We start from the raw sequence: 26,406 nt of genomic DNA on the forward strand, positions 1-26,406 counted from the left end.
ACTCCAAAGTGGGATGTGCTGTGAGTGTAAAATACATACTGGATTTCATAGACAACAGTACAAATGTAAGAATGTAAAATAGTTCATCAAATAATTCTTTAATAATCAGAAGCTAAAATTCTAATATTCTGGAATAAATTAAGTCCATTTTATTATTAAGTTAATTTCACTTACTTTTTTAAAGTGGCTACTAGAATATTTTAACTTACAGCTGTCATCTTTACTTCACGTTATATTTCTGTTGAACAGCATTGTTGCAGGGGCATTTTTTTCTCCTTACTCAAGGACATAATGTAAATTGTCCCTAATTGAGACTATTAAAATGCACAGTGGAAACAGCCCATGTAACTGCCATAATTTGCCCTGGGTTCCGCATGAAGAAATGAATTTATTATTCTTTCTACTTTTGCACGAGTGTTGTAAGACTGTGTCAATATTCAAAGAACATATTCCAACCTTTCCAATGTGCTTAAAAATTAACCTTGATATCACCATTGTTTAAGTGACTGCTGTGGGTCTGAACGTTTGTGTCTTCCCAAAATTCTTATGTTCATATTTGTAGTATAATATAATTATCTCTGTTTACCTTCACAGCCTGTGACAGTCTTCCCTCCTTTCAAACTGCTTGTTTCATGTCTCTTTATAGGAAATGTTCCTCTTGTCTTGTTAAACTCATACCCTCTTCTTAAATCTACTCCAAAAATTTGTTTTTTAACCAAGGAAGAATGCTTCACAGGAAATGTTACTCCCTACTCTCATTCCGGTTTACTGTTCCCTGTGTGTAGGCACTATCAATAAATGTTGAAGGAAACGCAGAACTGCATAAAGCTGCATAAACCCACATATGTTCTTTGCTGTTAAGAGAAAAAGAAAAAAATTGAAAGTGCCAAAAGTGTTTGTTTTCTGGAGAGGAAAAAATTAAGCAGGAAAAACTTTCCAATGTAAGCTACACAAAAATTATCTGTTTTAACCAATAGACAGCCAAGAAAAGTTAGGACAGAAACTACAACATACATTCTTCTCTGTCATGGACTAAACTGCGTTCCTCCAAAATTCATGTGTTGAAGTCCTAACCCCCAGTACCTCAGAATGTGACTCTGTGTGGAGAACGGACCTTTAAGAAGATGATTAAGTAAAATGAGGCCCATAGGGTGAGTCCTTAATCCAATATGACTAGTATCCTAACGGCAGCCCTAGCAAACTAATGCTCTCCTTTCTGAAAAAAAAGTATACTTAAAATTGTTTAAAAGGCAGAATGAATCTTTAATAACTGGACAAATATTGTGTCAAAATAATAAGCATACAAAAACAAAAACCATCAATCTGATCTGATATCTAAAACAAGCAAATGTAGCATTATCATGTTCCTAATGCTTAAATTTAGCTCAAGCCACTAGGAGAAACCATCATAATAAATGGACAGTCCTTGAGTAAGAATTAATACCGGGCTGACAGTGATATTTTCGCATATACTTTCAAAACATACACACTTGAATTTTACAATTCACATGATTTTGCTTTGTTAATATCAAGAAAACAGCGTATTTCTTTTAAGCTGTATATTTTCAAAATCAAAACCAATCTTCTCAAACACTACTTAATTTTAAAAGAGGAAATAACTAGATTTTCTTTAATGATAAGCTGGCATCTCAACACAAAAGGGTCTGCCAGTAAATCAATGCTATATAAGACATACATCACTTTCTTAAGCATTGATATAAAGTCTTTCTCTGGTCTTTGAAGTAGAAACTACGTCTTATTCATCTTATCCTCAGTGCTAGTAATTACAGTCGATTATTATTAGTAGCCTTATGTTCTATAAAGTCCACACAAACACTGAATCAGCAAATACTTGACCAATGCTTGCTCCTAGTGGAAATACAAGGTTAGGTTCCTACAAGCCTTTGGTGACATTTTCATCAACCAATCAACATACAACCTTACTCTGCACATGCACATGTCCACAAATGACAGTGAAAGCACTGTGAGGATTGGGGTTACAAATCAATTTTAGTGAGTAAGCAAATGAGCAAATACAAAATTCAAAAATAATGAGAATCAACTATACTTTCACACACTAAGCATTAAACAAATGTTTCAGAATCAAATGAAGACATGGATAAAACCATTATCTTACTGAAGTGCTTTCATTACTTCTAGTAATTTCATTATTTTGATCACATCTACGACACTTATATGACACTGAATCTGCCAGCTGTTTGCTAGCAGAACAGCAATCTGAGTCTTTGGGAACCACATCTGTCCTCTGCCTTGCTTACCTTGCAAAAAAATTGATTTCATTATTTATTTTACTAGATCTTTGCTGATAAATATGAAAATACTGGAGAAGCATACACCATGAAATTCTGTTGGGAAACCTAGGAATTCAAGTCCTGCCAATAGACTGGAACAAGAAATTACACACCACTTAGGAATCATCAATGAGATACTCTAAACATTCCTATGCTTGAGAGTCAGTATCACTGCTATGGAAAATGTTATCTGAGTAGTCAGTATCACTGCTATGGATAATGTTATCTGAGTGAGACAGGCCAGAGTTCCCAAGACAGTTCTCTTCACATTTTGTTCTTGAAGAGATAGTTCTCTCATTTGTGACCTTAGCCATTTTCACACATCGTGATACTCTTCGGAAGCATTACACTTCACCTCTTAGGTAAACTGAGTTTGCTTTTAAAAAGAAATCCCCATTCATAAGTGTTTAGTACCAGTTGACCTGCCGGTATTTATTTTCTCATAATCCAGTCATGCTACACTGTTTGAAGCTGTGCTGCAAACACTTCAAAAGTTTCTATTCACTTGCTCACACTATAGCTGTTCCACTTCAGATCATTCATTACACAGCCCCCAACTTGCTATGCTGCTGTCAAACATCTTGTCTCTCCACTCTAACAGCTGCTAATTCTTTCTTAACATTTAGGAGCCAAATTGTCCCTAGTGACTAAGAAATGCTATGAGTAGAAACACAGGCATCTAAGCTGTGCACCCTACTAACATGAACTTACTGCCCAGAGCAGTGAAGCACAGAAGAATTGTGTCCGCTTATCTTTACATCAGAGAAAGATTTAAATATGGCACTTCCGCTTTCTTGAAAGTTTCATGTACGTAACCTATTACCTCTAAAACTCTGATTTCCTTCCCTAATACTTAATCCTTTCATGAGAGCAAGTTTAGTGCTTGAAGAAACGTGGAATTATGATTCTGGTCTCTACGGCAGCATTTAATTTCAAACATAAAATTCTAATCATCGAAGACGACTACCAAGGTACTCTTAGCTCGACCATTTACAGAATTACTGAAATATGTCACTTAACATTTCTATGCCTCAATTTCCTCATTTGGAAAATGGAGACAATAATAATCTCTACACCTCATATATGAAAATTGCTTTAAAAAACTCAGAAAATATCAGCTCTTATTACCACCTAAGTATAAAAAAATTAGTTTATACCTAGTCAACAAAACATTCATCAAAAGATACAATATGACATTGTTATAAAGTGGTTTCTGTAAAATACCTTAATTCAAAAATGTCATATTAACAATTCAGTGGCATTTCTAAATTCCTAAAACTCTTTTGCTTCCTTGGTGACAAAAATGTAAACATTAAATAGTCACTCGCTGGGTGCCTTGGCTCACTCCTGTAATCCCAGCACTTTGGGAAGCCAAGGGTGGAGGCTTGTTTGGGCCTTAGGAGTTTGAGACCAGCCTGAGCAACATGGTGAAACCCCGGAGGCTGAGGTGGGAGGATCACCTGAGCTCAGGGAGGTTGAAGCTGCAGTGAGCCATGATCGTGCCACTGCACTCCAGCCTGGGTGACAGAATGAGACCCTGTCTCAAACAAACAAACAAAAAAGCAGTCATCCTCAGCTTTACTTCCAGTATGTCTCACCGTTCTGTAGAGTGCTAATTGTAATCCACAATTCTCACTGCCAACTTTGTTCAAATAGCGTTCATGTTAAAATTTCAAGTTCAGATGACAATGCAAAACTTGCTATATTTCACTAATCTGAGCTAATCTCATAATTAATGACTAAAAGTTGTATATATAATATGCTAGGCTATTTAGATTTTCAGGTCTTTCATCCTGATATAGGCACCTTGGTCTGCCCTTTTCAACAAGGCAGCCATAAAATTATAGGTTTGGAATTATCTTCATTCTTTAGGACTTCATAAGGAGCCATTAAATTAGTTAAACGACATTTTACAGAATAATGTACTGCGCAGACTTTTCACTGTGATGACAATTTGGCCGTAGAGCATGTTCTGATGTCTGGATTTTTTTTTTTATCAGTAGAGGGAGTATGTTTGGCCTATGCATTAGTAGATTACTACTAGTCTTGAACAGTTCCATCTCATGAATCTAACATTTTTCATATTTCAGTATAAATGCCAATAAGTAATTGAGATAAACAGCTTGTCAGGCATTAAATGTTACTGAAATGACCCTAGTCTACATTTAGCTTTCCCCCTCCTCATAGATTTACTAAGACAGGGTTCATTGTCCAAATACTGGTGACAGAGTTTAAGAGCTTATATGAGACATATTGAACTATGCCATTCATAAAATTTGCCATACTTACTTTTTCACCAAAAAATGACAAATTCAAAGCCTTATAAGTGGCAACGAACTGATCATAAAACATTGTGTACAATGAATTGAATGTATTTTTGCTAGAAAACATTATTTCTGCCAAACAATTCAGAAATAATACCAAACCATTTAAACAGACAGGAATCTGGCCTATAGTCAAGAAAAGCAATTAAAAAAAAAAAAAAAAAAAAAAAAAAAACCTCAATAGCTGCTTTTTCAAACAAAGAGTCTTTTCCCCTGCTCTGGCACAAAATTTGGGAAAAGAGCCAAGGTGCTACTTCTCGGCCCTCTGACATCAGGGGAAGACTGTGTGCGTCAGCCGGCCCAGTAGGGACCCCTGGCTTATGACAATGCGCCATGTGCTTCTTATCTTATCAGCTTATAGTGCCTGGCACTTCAGCCATTACTGTGTGAACCCTGGAGGAAGGAAGGTGTTTGTAATTGTGAGAGTGTAGGTTAAAGTTAGGAGCGAAGCAGGTTTTAGCAACTTATTAACAAAACAAATTGTTCAACATATGGCATTAATAATAATAAAAGCCTCTGCCTTCAAATTCAAACTTAAAGTGAGTTTTTTTAAAGGGGTGTTCTAGCTGCATATGAGAACCACTTCCACTCCTACTTATGCAAATAAATGTCAAAGTTGTAGTTCCAGAACAGTGACTCCATTACATTCTTTTTTTTTTTTTAAAAAAAAAAGCAATTTGTTAGAAAATGTACGTGTGCCTCTTATATTAGCTCTACTAAAAATGGTGCTTGGGGATTGAGAATAGGTTAACTGCTTTCAAATGTTGGCCAATATTTGCACCTCTAACCAACGTAGGGGAGAGAGTTCCACCCACTCAGGCGAGTGGAGCTCAGTCACACCACTGGAGCCAGGATTGAGGGATTCAAAGAGAATTTGCTAAAGACAGAAACTGTCTCATAAAAACTATTTCACCTCAAAATTAATTTTCAAAAAACCTATCCTTGACTTAAAAATCATTTTAAAACAACTTTCAAATATTCAGAGAAATGTCACACTTGCTATTTGAAAACTAATCTTGTCAATGTAATCAACATGTACATTCTGAATAACAAAAATAAGAGTTTTACTTACTAGTCTCGGCTCAGACTGTACATTAAAAAGCTCTTTGTTAAAAGTGAGAGTGCATTTATACCATGATTTACAACTATCTCAAACCAATACACCTCATAAACTGTCATACTGGTTATACAGCTAATAAAACAACAGATTTCTGATATTACATTATAACTGTTTATTATTCCCTCAAGCTTACCTGTTAAAACAGGGTATGATTCATTTGCTCCCTGCTACTCCTCTATGTGGGTTAGAGGTCATGCCATTACAAACCATGAATAAGTAGAAAAATTATTTACTCCCTCCTGTGACAAAATTCCCCTCTCTGATGACACCATCCTATCCTTACACCTCATTCTTCCTTTCATTACTTTTGAGTCAGGTATTTGCCCTCAACTGTACACTGTGGTCACTGTTCATCTAGTTTCTCTCCCATTTGAATTAACTTTGCCTCACCTCACTATTGAGTTTAAAGACCATTGCCGATTACTGCAATAACACCTCAGCAAGCACCACAGAATTCTTTGCTTAGTCCCACCCCACACTAGGTCAACCCAATCATTCGAGTTTTGTGACCTGCATTTCTAACTGGTTAGAGAAAAATGCAGTCATGTCAATTCTTTTCTGCCTCTTAGATGGCTCTCTATACTGATCCCACAGCAGCCAGACCAAGACTGTTCCATTACTACTAAGCATCTGGACACAGCATGATCACCCTGACACATGACCTAGCCTTTTGTTACTCAGAGGATCCTTTATTTTTCCTCTTCAATGTTTCTCTGAACCTCTACCCACTTTCTAGCTTCTCTCTTAACTCAGCTGGCTCTCTTTTTTGGTTCTTGATTCCTTCTTTTCCTTGCTCACTCAGTTATTTCCCCTTTATGTCTCATGTCTTCAAACTCTCCTTGCCCCTTTTAATGTAAAGATTTCTAAGACACTCACACTTCCACCCATCCCGAAACATGATCAACAACAACAAAACATCCTTCACACCTGGTAAACCCATCACACCTTCTATTTTTCTTTCACCATCAAAGTCAAAAGAGTAGTCCAGTGCTTATTTTAATGTCCTTAATTCTAATTCATGCGTTAATAATCACCCAATGATTTCATTCCCCATAACTGCACTAAAATCATTTTTTGGTTAAACCAGCTTTCCAAATTGCTAAATATCATTATCTCTGTCTTCATCTCCCTTGGTCGCAGTAGTATCAGATATTGTTAACTAACCCCTTAGTTTCTTGGAAATTTCTCCTACATAACATGGTAAAGCAGGTCATTTAGTCAATAATCAATTTGCCTAAAGCAAATATGTAACCACCCTATGAAAAATAAAGGGAAAAATCACCCAACTAGAACATCACAGAAATCCTCAAAAGCCATTAAAACTAACCCATCCAGTATGAAACACTGTAAACTTTTCGGTGCAATGAAACCCTGTCAATGATACTGTAGGGGGCTTGACTGAAGGTTGGCACCAAAAAGAGTCAAGGTGTAAACAAAACAAAGTTTTCATCAATTGATAATTTTAATGAATTGGCAGATCAAAACAGAGCTATAGAGTACTAGTTTGCTTCCTGTCTATCTGAATGTCCCTTCTAAATTTCTTTTGCTGGCTTAGTGTCCTCTACTCACCTGTTAAATGTTGGGATTTCCTCTCTTCTATCCTCATTCTACATTCTTTTCCTTCAAAGTCTTCTCTACCCCCATCTCTTCAACTGTAACATCTCTGTGGATGACTTCTATATCTATACCATTAGCTTCTAAACAAAAACAAAACAAAAAAATCAAATAACTAACAGATAATTCTCAGCATGGCTACACCTTAACCTACTTGAATCTTCTCCCTCTTCTCCTCCTTCACCTCCCTCTTTCATATCCCATCTCTTTAAGTGAAATCAACCTCCTCTTAATCATCTAAACTAAATATCCCAGTCATCCTCCAATCCACCCTCTTCTTCAATCCCTAAATGCAAATCACTGATTTCTGTCAACAGTACCTTCACAGTGTTTCTGCCTCCTTTAAACCTTCTTCATTCCCACTGCTATTGCCTTTGTTCAGTTAGCCATCATTTTCCCCTCTCAGGGAAGGTCACCATCTCCAGCTCAGAATAAATCCCAATTTGCTACATCAGTCATGGTAATGCTCTCCTTCCCTGAAAGTCATTAGTTTAGCTCTCACACAGAAAAGTCCACTCTTCTTCCAATGTGCATACCAGGCCTACAGCCAAAGAGCTGATCTTGCCACCATCAAAACAAAGTCCATTAGCAAAGTGGGAAGGGTAAAGAAGCAGATCAGAAGGGTGTGAGTAACTGAATCCATCATTCCTGGAGTTGCCCTTCCTCGAAGGCTCATGTTTTATGATGCCAATTTTCCCTATTGTTTAAGTAATCTGAAGCAGGTTTCTCTTACTTGCAGCCAAAAGGTGCTCTAACGGAACAGCCCATGCCAGTGCACAGCCTTCTCCCTCAACTTGCCTTTCTGGTTTCAGGTCTCCTGATCAATCTTTCTTCACCTACTCTACTCTCACAAGTACTCTCCTGGGGGACACAGAGTGATCCTTGGGCCCAAAAGTCTGTGACCAGCCCATGCCCAGCTGGCATTACAAGACCTTCCAGGGCAGCACGCAACACTCCATGCTCAAGAAACTCTGGGAAGTCTTCTAGGGCTTCAGCACAGCAGGAAGCTGGGACTGTGAAGCTACTGAATGGGCTGTAAAGGCCCCACACCCCCAAGGGCACAGGCGACCCCCATCTCTGGGTGCCAAGCCAAGGAGCTGCCAATGAGCTTTACACCCATGGTTCTGGAGTCCACCTGAGGCACTCGTTCACCCCAGGTCCCCTCACTCTTGGAGCCCCCCACACGTGGGCCCCCTGCTATGAGTCCCTGCCTCCCAGCCACCATCCACTTCAAGACTGGACTAGAGCAGCCCTCACACAATCAGCAGCCACAGCGAAGGTGGTACATGACAGGTGGGCACAGGCACTTCTGATGACATCATGCCCACCCTAGAAACGCCGCCCGCCTGCTTCTGGCCTGGGCTTCCTAGGACGGGTGGGAAACTTCCTACAGCTGGGGAAGGCCCGAGACCCGAGTCCGGCAGCTAGAGGACACAACAGAAAATACACAAAACAAGAGAAACCCAGGAAACTCTCTAAACATGGGCCCTGCCACTCCTTGCACCGGGTCACCTCTGTGCCATCTCCACGGGCCTCTGCTTGCCCTGACTAGAGACAGGAACCAGGAGCGCCCGCTGGGTGAGCCACGATCTTGAGCTCAGTACAAGCAGGAAGTTCCTGCTTCATTCAATCTGGACTGACTTCAGGTAAATACAGGGGTCCCAATTGTGGGCCAAATCGCCCAGATGCTCAGGGCCGCCAGCCTCAGCCTAAGGGAAGCCCAGCATCTCCTTTAGTTCGACAGCAGCTTTTCTTCTTCTTTGGATGGCTGCACTGTCAAGAGTTTTGTTTGATTTTTTTTTTCCCCATGACAAATTAAGTCAAGATTTTGTAAGGGGAAACTTCTTACTCCTCCCCATGGTCCCTACCCTCCCTGCAAGAATCCAGAAGTATTGCTGACTGTTACAGATTCCCTTTTGTAAATGCTACAACGCAATGAAACAACATGGTAGGGGCAAAGTCCAATTTAACCAAAAGAACAACAGTCTGTTTCAGATTTTTATTTAAAAAATTTGATTAGTTCCTCACTGTTCCAGAACAAAGATGAAAAACAGAGTATGGAAGCACCTCCACCATCTGGCCCCAAACAACCTTCATCTCCCGCTACTCTCCCCATTCCTACAGTCCTCAAGACATCCATAAAATCCACACCTATACCTCAACTCTTTCCTACTAAATGCATTTACCCTTTTTGGCCGTCAAACTCTTTTTCTGTTTTTTTCTTACATGGCATAATATAAAGTCAGTCTCTCCAATTTATTTCTACCCATTTCTGCCTTAGTGTCCCAACTGCCCAAAAGTCTATCATACATGTATTGGGCCTCTGCTAAATAATGGTAAAATAAAACTACTGCTGCTTCCCTTAAGGGAAGACCGACCAAAAACAGCTGCAAATCAGTGGGATAAGAAGTGTAATAACTGTACATGAGGTCTATAGGAAAAGGAAGAAAAGCAACAGACTAGGAGAGATACTAAGGTCAGAGAAGCTTCTCACAGACAAATGGACACCCAAATTTAGCCTTGTAATCCACAAACAGACAAGATGGAAACAGCATCTCAGACAGAAGGAACAGCACATGCCTCCCAAGAAGGCATGAAGGATCAACCTTCTAGGAAATTCAAAAATTATATATGATGAAAGGCATGTGGAAGAGGTGAAGGATAGCTGCTCAGAGTAAGCAAAGGCAGTTTAAGGATACTGTATGCCATGCTAAGGACTTCAGAATTTTATTTATAGGTGGATGGAAACACGCAAGATTTAACCTTGAGAATGATATAAGCAGATGTGGATTTTAGAATGCTCTTTACTCCCACAGAAAGAATTGATTGAAGCTAGGAATGCCCATTAGACAGCCACTGCAGCAGTGCAGTTGAGAAACAGTAGCAAAATAAAACTGATAATTAAATGGCAGACTGACAAGACTTGATGACCAGTTACATGCACAAGATTAGGGAGAATCACAGTGAAGATACAAGTCCTCCCTGACTCTTCTCTGTCTCTCACACCTCACATCCATACCATTAAGCAGTCATGTTGTTGCAAACTTCAAAATTCATCCAAAACCTAATCATGTTTCACCTTCCCAACAGTCAACACAATGAATTCAAGCCACTATTATCCTTCACCTGGCTACTCCAATAGCTTTCTAACTGGTTAACCTGCATGCATCTATAGTCTGGTCTCAATATAGCACCCTGTCAAAACATAAACTAGATGATGTTGCTGCTCTGCTAAAAACCCTCCAACATCCCCTCATCTCACACGGCGAAGGCCAAAGTCCTTACACGGCCTATTCCTCATGACCTGTCTGACCTTGCACGAACTAGGCATACATCCACATCCTGGCCTCTTCCCTGGCTTATGCCTCTGCCTGGAATACTGTTCTTTCCTCAGGGGTCTACATCACACCTCCTGCAAGCTATTGTTCAAAATGTCACCGTCTCAAATGAGAGCTACATGGTATTTAATATTGTTGTCTCCCAGCCCCTACTAGCCCAACTCCTGACCCTCCTCACTCTGTTCTACATCATTTTTCCTGTGGCACTCTAAACTTTCGAATATCCTACATAATTTACTTTTATTTGTTGTCCATTTCTTTTACTAGAATATATGAATTCACAAGGACAGGGCTCTTCTGTTTTGTTCACTGATGTATCACAAGCACTTAGAACAGCGCCTGGTCAATAGTAGGTGCTCAATACATATTTAAATTAATGAATGTTTGAATAAATGAACCCAATACTTGGGGTCAGGAGAGAGTAATGAGGAGGAATGGGTCGGGTATGTCTTCTGGAAGTGAAACCTGAGCTGAGCCTTAATGAGAAGAAATTAAGTGAGCAAGTAAGTGGTCTGGAATTTCCAGAGATGACAGCATGAGAAGGTAGTGATGCAAGAAAGGCATGGGACTACAAACAGTTTGATGTTGCCAGAGCTTAAATAAGAGACAAAGAGGTAGAAATGAGGCTGGTTCTTGTCAATTAGTGAAAGGTCCTGATTATATTCCAGCTCAAGTAAGTTTACTGTGAGTTTCTGAAACATCCATCAGCCTTTAATGAGGACAATTAGTTTCAAGGAAAAAGTAATGTGCATATATAGGGTAATGGTGATGTAGTTGAGAGATATTTTAAAAACATAACCAGCAGGACTTATTTAATGGGCTGAATGTGGAGAGAGTGGTGAACGAGAATAAAGATAAGTACCAGCTTTCAAACTCACATATATATGGTGTAAAGAGAAAGAAGATGGTAAATGTCCTACCCAATGAGAAGACGAAGAAGATAGTAAGTCTCCTACCCAACGAGAAAGAAGATGGTAAGTCTCCTACCCAATGAGAAGAGAAAGAAGATGGTAAGTCTCCTACCCGATGAGAAAGAAGATGGTAAGTTCAATTCTTGACTTGTTAAATTACATAATTTTTAGCACATTAAGTTAGAAAAATTGGCGATAAAAATAAATATTAATTTCCTTTTTAGATCCATTATGGTGACACCATGGAGAAAATAAGAGGTAAGAAAACCTGTCAACAGTTTCAATTCTAACTCTACCACTCATTAAAATATTCAGGTGTTAATTTAAATCTTTCCTTTCCAAAAGAATACTTTAGACCATTTAATACTAATTAGAACCTCACCATGCTTTGACAGAAGAACAGTGCTATGGACAGAATGTGTCCCCCCAAAATTCGTATGTTGAAGCCTTGATCCTCAGTGCAGTGGCATTTGGAGGCCAGGTCCTTGGGAGGCAATTAGGTCATGAGAATAGAGCCCTCACTGACAGGATTAGTGCCCTCACAAGAGCTGAGAGAGAGATTCGTGCCCTTATAAGAAATGAGAAAGAGATGATTTGTCTCTTAAAACATTTCTCTTGTAAGAAGGCAGCCATCTGTCAATCAGGGAGAGGGCCCTCCCCAGGAACTGCATCAGCCAGCATCATGGTCTCTGACTTCCCAGCCCCCAGATCTGTGAGAAATAAACGTTTAAAAGTCACCCAGTCTGTGGTACTTGTTGGAGCGGCCCTAATTCACTAAGACAGATAAGCATAAGCATTTTGCTTAAAAGTATTATAAACAGAACAAAACGATTTCTCATCATGTGTTTCTGAGGCCTCTACAATTTGAGAATTTTGCTTTGATTATTCTGGTGGACAAAAGTGCTAAATCCTACTTGGACTGGGGATTAATATATTCTCTTTGGCACAAAGGATTTGAGTAGCCCTAAACTGATCTCATATTTAAAGCAGAGACTATGAATCAGTCAGTTGTTCTGAGAGGCACATTTGGACTAGAAGTCTAACAACAGGGTTTCTAGTTTTGATTATTTCATTTACTTGCCACCAAATGTGGTTTCAGTGATTTTCCTTATCTCTTTATCCAACTATATGCTTATTTGCATATTCAGTAACTATTTTTGAGCACCAACAACATGCTAGATACTAGAAATCTAAGGATGACAAGAGCATGGTCCCTGCTTTTACTTAAGCAGGTAGACAATAAGAACAGATGAAGATAAATAACATTAGTTACGCCTGACCCACCTATTTCCCAGGGCTTTTATGAAGCTTAAACAAACTGAATTTTTTCAAAAATATACAGCTCTAAACAGAAGTACAGTGCTAATATTTGAAGGCAGATATTCACCATAACAGCATATTTGTCTATGTAGGCTGTTTTGAGTAGTCACTATGGAGCTTAATGAGGTAAGTGGAAATATAGGGCCCAAAAATCAAAAGTCACAACCAACGGAAAAATAAAAACTGTACAGTGAGAGCTTCTTAAGTATGCAGAAGCAAATCATTATGAGCATATGATTTCTATGTCGATTTAATAACAGGACTGTATTTCAAATTAAGTACATTTTTCTAAGGCACAGTTGTTCACATCAAATGATCTAATTGTCAAGTCTAAATAAAATAAATCTACCTATGTTTAAATGCACAATGAAAACAACCAGTGAAATTTAAATTTAAGTGGAAGACTGTTAAGAAAAAAAAAACTGAATATAAAAATTTGACTCAACTCAAAGGAAAAAAAAATAACTATATACCAAAAGAAACACCAGGGACTCAAGGGTCATGAGAACAAACAAACAAAAAAAAAAACAGGTTTTACTCTTTGGGGATTTTTATTAGCTTGTCTTTTTAATCAAGACAAGTACAGATGACTCTCTACGAACTTTTATCTCTTAAAGTTCTTTATTTAGTTGTCCTTTTCAAATTGTTACACATTCAAAAATTAAAACAATATAAAATATATATATTGAGAAGTCTCATTCTCACCAGATTTCTCCCCAAGAAAACATACAAGTATGTTTTCCTACATGTCTTACCAGTATTTCTTCGTGCGGCAAATAACTCAAAATTTTTATAAATACAAACAAAACACACCCATATGTGTCAACCACCAAGTACCGGCCTCCACAGTTGCTTGATCGATGCAAAGCTTTTCTGAGCCAGCTGCTTATGATAGCATTAGTCTGAATTTGTTGAATGCCTACTATGTGCGGGGGCAGTATACTAATCATTTTCCATTTACTAAATCATTTAATCTTCAAAATAATCCAGATAAATTATTCTTACTATCCTCATTTTACAGAAGAGGAAAGAGGATTAAGAAGTTAGGTCACTTGCCAAAGTTTACATAGCAAATGTGTACCTGAGCTATGTTTCAAAACAAATTACTGTGCCTAAAGATCCTCTTTAACGTATATTCTCTACCTCTTCAGTCTTACTGCTTCTCCAAAGTTTGCAAGGAAAACAGTCAGATACTCTAGGAGGCCAAAAATCACTTCCCAAAAGATACCCACATCAAATCCCTGGAACCTGTAGAATGTTGCCTTATGGCAAAAGATGAGATTATAGTTAAAGATCTTGAGAGGAGGAGTTTACCCTGTATTATCCAAGTGGGCCCTAAATGATATCACTTCAAGGTATTCCACACAGCATTCCTTCTAATCAAGGAACTTACTTCACAGCAAATGAGGTACGACAGTGGACCCACGATCATGGAATTCACTGTTCAAACCATGTCCCCATATCCTGAAGCAGCTGGCTTGACAGAAAAGAAAAGTGGTATTTGAAGTCTCAGCAGCAGGTGGGTGGGATATCTTGCAGGGCTGGGGCAATGTTCTGTGGGAGATTGTATATGTCCTCAACTAGTGTCTAATATATGATACCGTTTCTCCCATAGCCAGGATTCATGAGTCCAGGAATCAAGGGTGGGGAGGAATAGGAATGGCACCCCTTAATATTACTCCTGGTGATTTACTACTAAAATGTTCACTTCCTGTTCCTACAATCTTATGCTCTGCTGGTCCTTAGCTTCAAAGGGAGGAATATTTCTACCAGAAGACACAATGGCTCCAATGAACTGGAAGTTGAGACTGCCACCCAGCCACTTTGGGCTCCTCAGGCCTCTGAATCAATAGGCAAAGTACTGGCTGGGGTGATTGATCCTGATTGCCAAGAGGAAGTGGGGCTGCTACTATCGGGTAGTCTGGCTCCAGGCCCAAATCCTCTGTGTGATCTTTCAGGTCCAATAGAGGCAGTTACAAAGTTGTGCCTGGCAGCCCTCATAGAGAAAAGCTGACCCCACCACACAACATGCTTGGTGCATAGTCAGTGCACTGCAGTTTTCTGGAAGGAGTTGCAGTTGAGGACTCAGGCTTCCCTGACCCCTGGGCCAGCCATGCTCATACACATATCTTCCTTCCTTGTCCAGGCACCTCCATTCAGCTGCCTTCTTACTGGGGGCCTGGAGGAGGTACTTTTCTTCCCTTTGATTTGGTACTTTCCCATACCTAGCCCTTCCCCCAGCCAACAGGCCCATAAAGAGGCAGGAGCCTTTTGTTTGAGACTTCCCAGCAGTGAAATGCACCCCTCATCTGAGCTGACCCACCTGACTCTCACCCAGCACCATTCTGCAGATGACAGTCAGCACCTCTGGGGAGCCAGCACCATTCTGTGTCTCTTGCTTATCCCAGGAAGTGAACAAAGGCTTAGTTATTCCTTTTAGTTTGGCCCCTTGTCCTAATCAACCACCTGGACACCTGGTTGCTTTTCGGCTACACAAAGGAGGTTAGGAAGAACATGTCTGGAATGCAGAATACCCCTTAGGGCATCTGCCACCATGCCCTGTGACTGAAGTCAATGGAAAACCAATAACCCCTTTCAGGCAGGACTGTTAATGACCCAGGCCCCTCAGGAATGAGGGTCTGGGTCACCCTACAGGCAAAGAACCCTGACCAACAGGCTGTGGTGCTCCCAGAGGGCAAAGGGAATATGGAATGAGTAATGAAAGAAAGTAGTTATAAACACTATCTAGGACTAGGCAGTCAGTTTCAGAAACAAGGGCTGCAATGTTTATGAGTATTTCTTATTTTGTTATGAGTATGTGGGTATATAAATTTTTAAGCAAGAATCTTTGCATTCTTCCTGCTCTTATCCCTTATCATATAACATAAGATGCATGAATAACACTGAACTTTACATCATGGTATTTAAGTTCCAGGATGTTAAGGAAAACAGTGAACACCAACCAGGAACTTTGGCATCCTCTTCTGGGGAAATGGTTAACACATTTTCGGTTGTAAGTAAGATAGCTGCATCATGTCCTGTGGAAGTATGACTTCATGGGTGTCTTTAGTTGGAGACTAGTCATAGTTTAAGGAGAAGCATATGAATGCCAAGTTTACAGGGGGTGGCCAGTTTTACGTGGGAACTTGACTAGTCTAATATTCCCAGTAACTCATTCAAATACGAATCAAGGTGTTGCTGTGAAGGTATTTTGTAGATATGATTAGCAATCACAGTCCGTTGACTTTAAGGAGATTATCCTTGATAATCTGAGGGGGACCTACATGCAATCATATGTATCCTTAAAAGAGGGAGGCAGAGGAAGTTTTGAGAGAGAAGTGCACAGAGGAGAAGGGGATGTGAAAATAGAGGCAGAGAACAGAATGATGCTGCCACAAGCCAAGGAATGCCTGGAGCCACCAGAAGCTGGAATAGGCAGGAAAGGACTCTCCCTTTGAACCTCTGGAGGGTGTGCAGCCTTGCCAATACCCTGATTCCAGACTTCTCTTCTCCAGAATGATGAGAGAATGCGCTTCTGTTGTTTTAAGCCACAACGTTCATGGCATTTGTTAGAGCAGCCACAGGAAGCTAATATAGGTGCTTAACAATAAAACATAGTAAGAAAAGAAACTTTATCCGAGGAATGCGAGCCTGCTATAAATTAGAGACCCACAGAGGCATGAGAGTGAGGCAGCAGTCCATCCCACCTCCCTCCTTGAGCTGAGTAATCAGCTCTTGAAGCTGCTTGCTATGTGGGCTCTAGACCAGCTGCCGCCACAAGCAGCTATCAACTAACCAAGCAAGGCCACTCACTGGACACCATACCCCATACCCCACAGTTCACCAATGTATAGTCAATCGTTAATCAATCTTATTTGTCTAACCAACGGGAATTCCTGACAAACAGCTGTATCAGCCCACTCCCTGTCCCCCTTTTTGCTTTGGAAAACCTGCTTCTCACAAAGGCCGAACAGAGCTCATATCCAAGGTCACCTGGGTCTCAGTCTTCCAGGTGGCTGTCCTCTCACCTTAGCTCAAGTAAACTTTTTAAAATTATATTTTGTGCCTCAACTTCCTCCTTCAGGCCAACAATATAATGAGAATCAAATCATATTATAGAGAAAGAATGAGATAGTACATGTTTCCATTAAGTTACCGCACAAGTAAAACTAGTTTTTAAAATTGAATTCTCATTCAGACACCAATAGTTAAGATGTCCTCCCTCCCATTATGCCACAAAATATGAAACCCGTGACTCTTCAATATTTCCTTTCCCATTTTGCCATTTTCTTAGAGATCTGACCAGGTGGGGCAAATAGTCATGTCCCAGAAAAGAACGGATACTATATATTAAAAGGCCTAAAAGAAGAAAAGCAAACCTCTAATTAAAAATGTTAATAATATCCACAAGGGCCAAATGATAGTTTAAACCCCTGAAGCTATATAGAAATAATATTCTAAATCATACTACCATATTGTAGTTTACTAAGAAAACCACAAGTAAGGTCTAGAAGCCACCAAAATCCATGATTCTTAATACTTTCACTGACTTTTCATAAGAATGTTAGTTGGCTTCAGAGGTTGAAATACCAACTCGCTTCCTTGATTTGAAATTTGGTGGGAAGCCAACATCTAGAACTCCGTGATGTTATCTACAGCAGTCTTTCTTATATAGCTCTTTTATATTTGCCTTGAAAAAAAAAAATGCTGAGCTAATGACAAAAGACAATCTTGGGGGACTTTGTCTTAAAATCTGAGGGTGGAGAATCAGCATGCAAGCAAAACTTCAGGTGGCAGCACCTTTGGAATCAGCACCTGGCAAACTGTGGGGCATCCATTCATGCTCTGGGGGATGTCTCCAGCCATCACAGAGGGTGGCCAACTCTAAAGGATACGAGCAGGGGAAGTGGAAAAGGAGAGAGTAGAACGGCACATGGAATGTGAGTTTCTGAAGGGCAGAGATTTTGTCCTGTTTGTTCTCATCACATCACCTGCATGTGGAACAAAGAAGACAGTAAATATCCGTGGAACAGGTCAATGCATAGAAGATATGGGTGGAGGAATGAAAGAAAGAAGTAAAGACGGGAGGAACATAAACTTTTTGAAAGTATATACAGGGAGAAAGCAATTAGAACGATACAAGGAGAAAGTTACGTACCAAAACCCAGCTCTTGAACTGAAATTTAATACGTGTCTCATGCACAGCAGCAATTTACGGAAAACAAAATGAGTAATTTCCTTAGGTTCTCGGGTCCTAGATGGGGGTAAGTTATTTTTTGCTCTAAAATTTTAGCATGTATTCCCTGAACAGACAAAGGAATTTCTCATTTAATTCATTGTTTCATCTTATTAACACTAGAAGTACTGATAGAAAATTTAATCACTGCATGTTTCATTAAGTTAAAAGCAGAAGAAACCTAGCAATTAGCAAATTCCAGACCCACCCAATATTTGGGGGATTTCTCTAAATGTCAGATATGAATTTTTTTTTCCTATTTACCTGATTGATAGGATGGAAGAACTAAGGTATAAGGACTTTGGGAAATTACTGTCAGGAAAAAAAATGCAACACATAATTTTCATATGTCTTCCAGGAAAGAACCACCATTATTTTTGGCCTTTTAAAATTCAAGCTGCAAACCACAGAGGTTAAATGAGGTTAAACACCTCATAAAGATCCCTGCACACAGAAACATTCAGAAAACATTGCTGACAGATGACTGTCATTGGTATGGAGGGCTCAGAGATCTAGCAACCAAAACCAAGATTCATTACGATGCTTGCTTTAAATTTTGTTTTTTTTACCACTCCAATAAAACTAGATGACTCTGTTCTATTTTAACCAGTATTAGCCTTTATATTTTCTTTATCATCAATAAGAAATGTATCTTTTGTTCTTAAGGTAATTTATAATGCTGGTAAATACCGCTCTAAAAAAAAATGGTATGTATAACTATATGTTTATACCTTTCAAACTAAGTGATTCTTAAAATTGACACTAGGTGAAAATACTCTCCTTCCCTATCTTAATATTAGAAAAAAATTATCTGGGGAGTGGTAGTAAACTGTTGGAGAGTGAGGGAAATAAAGTGAGATTTTTTTTCTTTTCTTTTTTTTTTTTTTGAGACGGAGTTTTGCTCTTTTTGCCCAAGCTGGAGTGCAATGGCATGATCTCGGCTCACTGCAACCTCCACCTCCTGGGTTCAAGCAATTCTCCTGCCTCAGCCTCCAGAGTAGCTGGGATTACAGTCATGTGCCACCATGCCTGGCTAATTTTTGTATTTTTAGTGGAGACGGGGTTTCACCATGTTGGTCAGGCTGGTCTCGAACTCCCAACCTCAGGTGATCTGCCTGCCTTGGCCTCCCAAAGTGCTGGGATTACAGGTGTGAGCCACCACTCCCAGCCTAAAGTGAGCTTTATGATTTTACTTTATCCCCTGCTATCAAGTCAGTACTTTCAGATATATTCCATAAAAAGGGGGAAAACCTATACTATTCTGCCGTTTTAAGAAAATACGATGTTATACTTCATGAAATCCACATCTGAAATACTAGTACAGTGAAGAAAACATGGGTTCTGGGAGAAGACAGATGTGACCTTGAATCTCTAATCCACCACTTATTAATGTAACCTCGCTCTGGACAATTTCCCCACCTACACTATGCAGTTTTTGTGAATGTTAAATAAGGTAATTAATGTTAAGACTCTAGCACAGCCCTAACACACAGGAAGTACTCAACAAATATTTAAAATAAATATTCATGAAAGTCTCTTTAAGTATCTTTATTTTCCAAATATTCTGCCACCCAATGAAAGCATTAAGAAACCAGTTCTTTTCAAATCAGCCATGGCCACAAAACTAACATATTTAACACAGACTAAATATTGCCAACATATACAAGCTCACTTGTACATGTCTGTACAAACTGCTGAAGTCCAAAAAATAAAATTTCATCAATTGCAAACATACAGAGCATGCAAAATACTATAGGCTTCCAATTCTGCTTACAAGCAAGGTACAGGGGAAAAGTTAATTGGGTAAAATGACTTGAAATGACAATGAGTATCACCTGAATAAGGTCCCATGCAGCCTGCTGTGTTCACCACAGCACTCAGCATGGATGGCCTCCACATGCTTGTAGAATAGAGAATATTAAATTTCCCCAATTTCAGTGTTTTCTTAAAGGTTTATTACTTTATATTTAAAATGCATTGGTTAAAACTTAAAAAATGTTTTCTTTATTATTTCATTTAGTTTTAAGTAAAACAAAGACAATCAAAAATGAAAATGAACACTAGAACCTTTTTTTAAACCTTGAAAATCAAGTTAATATTTTCTCAGGCTGGTTTGGGAGTACATGGGTATTCACTGATTCACATTCACATGTTTTAAATTAGTTACATGTATCTTCAGACACATAACAGTCCCTGGCGTAGAGATTATTTCTGAATGGATGGAAAGAAGGAAGGAAAGGAGGCCTTCTGGAGGAAGGGAAGAAAGGCAAATGGATGTATGGGAAAAATTATAAATTTGAAAAAAATGTCACAGACTGAAATTGTCTATATTCCAGGCTAAATAACTTATTTGCATATGGTATGAACTACAGGTTAAGTAACAAGTTAGAAAGCAAGGGAACAGATTTTAAACAAGTCTAACCAACCAGCCACTAAAAAAAGAAAATTCAGATACATTTAAAACTCTACCTTTAAATATAAATTTCATTTAAAGAAAATGTAAATCATTAAGAAAAACACTTCAAAAGGCAAACTGTTAAGTTTAAATATGCATACTATATTATTTCAGTTTTTATGACAAACTGAGATAAAAAGTACAAAGGATAGCAAATACTTCTGAATGTTACGTGAAAAATTTGTATTTTCAGTTGTACACATCTGAGGTTGAGAAAAGTTATTGGCAAAAACATTTCAGGAGTGTTTATGAAGACTAGAAAAGGTTCCGGGATAGAATCTAGAGGGCAGGTTACACTGATTTACAAGAAAGTAGTCATAAATAAGAACTAATACTCACTGGGTATTCACATGTTTTTCACAAAAATTCTATAAGGTAAGAATTAGTATTATTCTCTCCATTTTAGAGGATGAAACTGACGCAGAGGGAGGTTAAATAGCTGGCCACACAGCTAGTCTGTGGCAAAGCTCAATTAAAACCCAGGCTTCCAGAGTCCCGCTTGCAGTCACAAGAGTAGAAATACATACTGAATCAAGTTGAACCATAATGCAAATTCATCGCAAACATAAAGAGTATGTGCTTCTCATTTTGACCCAACAAACACCTTTTGAGTGCTTATTATGTGCCAGGTGCAAAACTGTAGCCTCCTTTGTACTTCATGTAATTCTAAATTTACAATCTGTTTTGAGTAGACACTAAAAAATGACTTAAGTTGGCCAGGCATGGTGGCTCACGCCTGTAATCTCAGCAGTTTGTGAGGCCGACGTGGGTGGATCACGAGATCAGCAGATCGAGACCATCCTGGCTAACACGGCAAAACCCCGTCTCTACCAAAAATACAAAAAATTAGCCAGAAATGGTGGCGGGCGCCTGTAGTCCCAGCTACTCAGGAGGCTGAGGCAGGAGAATGGCATGAACCCGGGAGGCGGAGCTTGCAGTTAGCCGAGATCATGCCACTGCAGTCCAGCCTGGGCGACAGAGCGAGACTCCGTCTCAAAAACAGAAAAAAAATTTAGACATTTAACTCAAGTACAACAACCATGATGACATCATAGATATGTATGTAATTTCCCCTCAGCTAACAAAGTATTTAAATCAAAATAAATTAGAAAATGAGACGGAGTTGCTTTGCCCAGATACTTTCTCATTGCATTGTATTAGTCATTTGAATCATAAGAACAGCAAAGCAAGAGAAGAGGTATTTTTATTGGGAAAAAAAGGAAGAGCATAGGATGGCATGAAAGACAGGAAATCAAAAGATCACCTGTAATTCATTGTAAATTTGGTAACATGACAAAAAGTGAATTGTGTTGCAGCCATATCTATAAGTCCTAATGGCCGGCACAAAGGGGGCTTTTTCTTTCACAGCAAAAAAAAGTAGCCAAATGGATTTTAAGCATTTTCTCTGACAAGTATTTTCATTGTGCTTCTGTTATTCTTTGAAAACAGAAACTGGAATGAGGTGTAAGTTTTGCACTTGGAATGAAATTAGCATGGCTGCATAGTTGGTGTCGATAAATAAATTATTTGTTGACTGTTGGCTTTGCTGTACTCTGCTCTACTATTGTAAAATCTCCCCTTCAAAACCCAAGTCTCCCAATTAAAAGAACCACAGCTGTATGGAATGGGTCACCAGAGATTTGAACCTCCACAAGCATTACTCACTGGTCCTGCCCTGCTCTGCAGTCTTCGCCAAAAGGCAATGTCAAGTTCACCTCCTACTTGGGACACCCAAAATGAAGAGCTTAAACAACTCTTCAAAACATGTGTGTTGTTTTTTGCTTTTCTGTTTTTTTAAGTTAAATTAGCTGTTGAATGTATTTCAGCCCAATATAAATTAAGGATATAATCTACCTGACATTGCCTTGAATGGGGTTCTATGCTGTTTACAAGAAGAAAGAAACTTAAAACTCCATAAAGCTGACCCATTCATTCATCAATGCTTTTTATTTAAAAGGCTCTATTATATGTCCATCCCAGAAAACCAAATATCCATTTTAAAACACAAATAGACAAAAACGCTATAGTAGCATACAAAAAACACTCCCTGCAGCATTGGTTTTAATTCAAATCCTTACATATATATGATAAACTTAAAAGTTTAAAATGTGCTAAGCTGGAGGCATCATGCTCCCTGACTTCAAACTATACTACAAGGCTATAGTAACCAAAACAGCATGGTACTGATACCAAAACAGATATATATAGACCAATGGAACAGAACAGAGGCCTCAGAAATAACACCACACATCTACAACCATCTGATCTTCGACAAACCTGACAAAAACAAGCAATGGGGAAAGGATTCCTTATTTAATAAATGGTGTTGGGAAAACTGGCTAGCCATATGCAGAAAACTGAGACTTTCCTTACACTTTATACAAAAATTAACTCAAGACGGATTAAAGACTTAAAAGTAAGACCTAAAACCATACAAACCCTAGAAGAAAACCTAGGCAATACCATTCAGGACATAGGCATGAGCTAAGACTTCATGATTAAAACACCAAAAGCAAAGGCAACAAAAGCCAAAATTGACAAATGGGATCTAATTAAACTAAAGAGCTTCTGCTCAGCAAAAGAAACTATCATCGGAGTTAAGAGGCAACCTACAGAATGGGAGAAAATTTTTGCAATCTGTCCATCTGACAAAGGGCTAATATCCAGAATCTACAAGGAATTTAAACAAATTTACAAGAAAAAAACAACACCATCAAAAAGTGGGCAAAGGATATGAACAGACAATTCTCAAAAGAAGACATTTATGTGGCCAACAAACATATGAAAAAAAAGCCCATCATCACTCGTCATTAGAGAAATGCAAGTCAAAACCACAATGAGATACCATCTCACGCCCGTTAAAATGGCTGTCATTAAAAAGTCAGGAAACAACAGATGCTGAAGAGGATATGGAGAAACAGGAACGCTTTTACACTGTTGATGGGAGTGTAAATTAATTCAGCCATTGTGGAAGACAGTGTAGTGATTCCTCAAGGATCTAGAACCAGAAATACCATTTGACCCAGCAATCTCATTACCGGGTATATACCCCAAGGATTATAAATCATTCTACTTTAAAGACACATGCACACATATGTTTATTGCAGTACTGTTCACAATAGCAAAGACTTGGAACCAAACCAAATGTCCATCAATGATAGACTGGATAAAGAAAGTGTGGCACATACACATCACGAAATACTATGCAGCCATCAAAAAGGGTGAGTTCACGTCCTTTGCAGGCACATGATGAAGCTGGAAACCATCACTCTCAGCAAACTAACACAGGAACAGAAAACCAAACAGTGCATGCTCTCACTCACAGGTGGGAATTGAACAATGAGAATGCATGGACACAGGGAGGGGAATATCACACACCGGGGCCTGTCGGGGGTGGAAGTTAAGGGAGATAGCATTAGGAGAAACACCTAATGTAGATGACGGGTTGATGGGTGCTGCAAACCACCATGGTACATGTATACCTATGTAACAAACCTACATGTTCTGCACACATATCCCAGAACTTAAAGTATAATGGGGAAAAAAAGTTCAAAATGTTCTGGCTAAGAAAGTTGATGGCATCAGTCAGTATTCTGATATGATCAAAAGCAGCACAAATATGGGGTACTACAATAAACCCAAAAAAGGAGCCATCAATGAAAATTGCATATACTGACCATTCCATCAGCAAAATCTACATCTGATACTGAGACATTACATTAGTTACATTTCAATTTATTTAAAGCCTTTCTAGTAAACCTTTATGTTTTATAATAAAGACATTTTATTATAACTTGCTAAGATATTTTTAAATGATGATGTTCTAAACTATCCATCTTGTAAGGACACTTACTAATATTATGAAGTATGTAGGTCATTCTGAGTATGTTAAGGATGCCAAATCCAGTCAAAATTCTGAAGACTGAAAACTATGCTCAGATTCCTTGTTCAGGCATAGTACACAAGATAAATTATTGTAAGTAAGCTAGATGACCAATATTAAAACCTACAACACAGGACAACATTCTTAATCATACTAACCTATAATGTATAAGCTTTCTAATAATTGCTTTCTATGCCAATTACTTTGTATAATATTGTTTTACAAAAATTAGGAAGAACCCTATGGTACTGGATTTGAATTGGAGATTGCATTATAACTCATCATTTAAATATACATTTCCTAGCTGTATCCACTGTAAAGGCCTAGAAGGAATAACATCCAAGTTGCAATGAGCACATCTAGTGCTCAGGTCTTGGCTACTAAATAACATTTCCCACTGAATAGAACCAGACTTCCTTGGAGAAGTGGCAGATTCCAGGTCTGAAATAGGAACATACAAAGTAAATAAGGGAAATGTTGTGCCAAGAGAGCAAGTGTTTCTGAGGCTAATAAATACATATGAAATACAGTAAGAAAATGTTGAAAGAATGCATACTGGCCAAATCTGGGTAGCTTGAGGATCGGAAATAATAAATACAGCAATAGATTACAACACATTAAGTATAAAAAAATAGAAATGGTAATGTATTATAATACTGAATAGAAAAGGAATCCATGAGTCCTTAATGATACCCAAAGTGAAGCAGAACAAAAAAGTGGGCACAGAGTGAGGGTAGTTCTTTTCTCTCAGAAGAATTCAAGCTGTAAATATAGATGGAATAGTAGAGTTCATTCAAAAATCATTTTTGTAAGCCCCAAAGCAATAATTCAGGCAAAGATCATCAATGAATAGTAAAACCACTGAATGATACAGTGTTGAGAAATATTATATTCATAAGATCTCAAAGTATCATTCCACGGATTACTCATCACAAAGGAGAAACGATACCTTTATGGTGGAGACATCTGGCAGACTCCATCTGAACCTAGTGAGCAAATTTAGCATCACCAAAAATAGAAAGGACATGCAACGCAATGGTAATTTGTGCCAAGCCAAAGAACCATATACTCATGTGCATAATGTTAAAAAGTACACTTAAAAGGATGGCAGGAGGTAAGTCTGGTGTGGTAAACAAGATCAGATCATGAATTATGATTATCTGCAATCTACAGGTGAAGAAACTGAAGTTCAGAGAAGTAACGTTGTCAAAGTCATATATCTAGTGATTGGCAAAGCTGGAATCTGAACAAAGTGAGTCGATTCTGAAACCCAGATTCTTTGGACTGCAGGAGCCTGGCAATCCCAGCCATCACTGGGTTTAAGGCCCAGGTCCAGCCATATGGAAATGGCTCCCTTAAGCCCTAGCCAGCGACTTTAGGGGCCAGCACTGCAGCTCACCTGCCCTAGCCTCAGTTCGTCCTTTGCTAGCTTACTTGTCTCTGGATTAGTCCTCTCATGAGAGTCAAACTAACCTGCCTCCCCACCAAAGCTGGGCAACATCACTGTTACAGAAAAAATGGCTAGAAGCCTTTGGCTATATTATAGAGTTAAGAAAACTGGCTCAATTATCACACAGACGGACATCTGTAAAGTTAACATTAAGACAGGCCTGTAGAACAATCAAAATTAAATTATTATCATTTCATTGTTCTAGTCCATTTAAATGAATGAAATTGAACATGTGACATACCCATGAAATGCTTGCCCATGTTCCATTATCAGGGCCTCAAATGAAAATCAGTCCTTATTTTAATCAACTTACACCCAGACTTCCGTCATAATATAGCCAAAAACCTACTCCGCATCTCCAACTAATACGTCTGTCTTGGTCCATTCAGGCTGTAACAAAACACCTTAGACTGGATAATCTAGGAACAACAGAAACTTATTTT

General features: G+C 38.8%; 1 protein-coding gene across 3 annotated transcripts in view; it reads right to left on the reverse strand.

Annotated features, from left to right (window-relative positions):
• Positions 1–26,406, reverse strand: part of PDE10A (phosphodiesterase 10A) — a 334,971-nt gene that overhangs the window by 240,657 nt on the left and 67,908 nt on the right. Inside the window, exon 2 of one of the 3 annotated variants that reach the window (XM_063666827.1) lies at positions 7,326–7,453. The exons of the other annotated variants lie outside the window; for them this stretch is intronic. Within the exon in view, the coding sequence (XP_063522897.1) occupies positions 7,326–7,362 (37 nt within the window). The 5' untranslated portion in view covers positions 7,363–7,453. The remainder of the gene's footprint in view (positions 1–7,325; positions 7,454–26,406) is intronic. 3 annotated transcript variants of the gene reach the window in all.

This window comes from Pongo pygmaeus, chromosome 5 (assembly GCF_028885625.2).
Source record: "Pongo pygmaeus isolate AG05252 chromosome 5, NHGRI_mPonPyg2-v2.0_pri, whole genome shotgun sequence".
NCBI classification, from domain to species: Eukaryota; Metazoa; Chordata; class Mammalia; order Primates; family Hominidae; genus Pongo; species Pongo pygmaeus.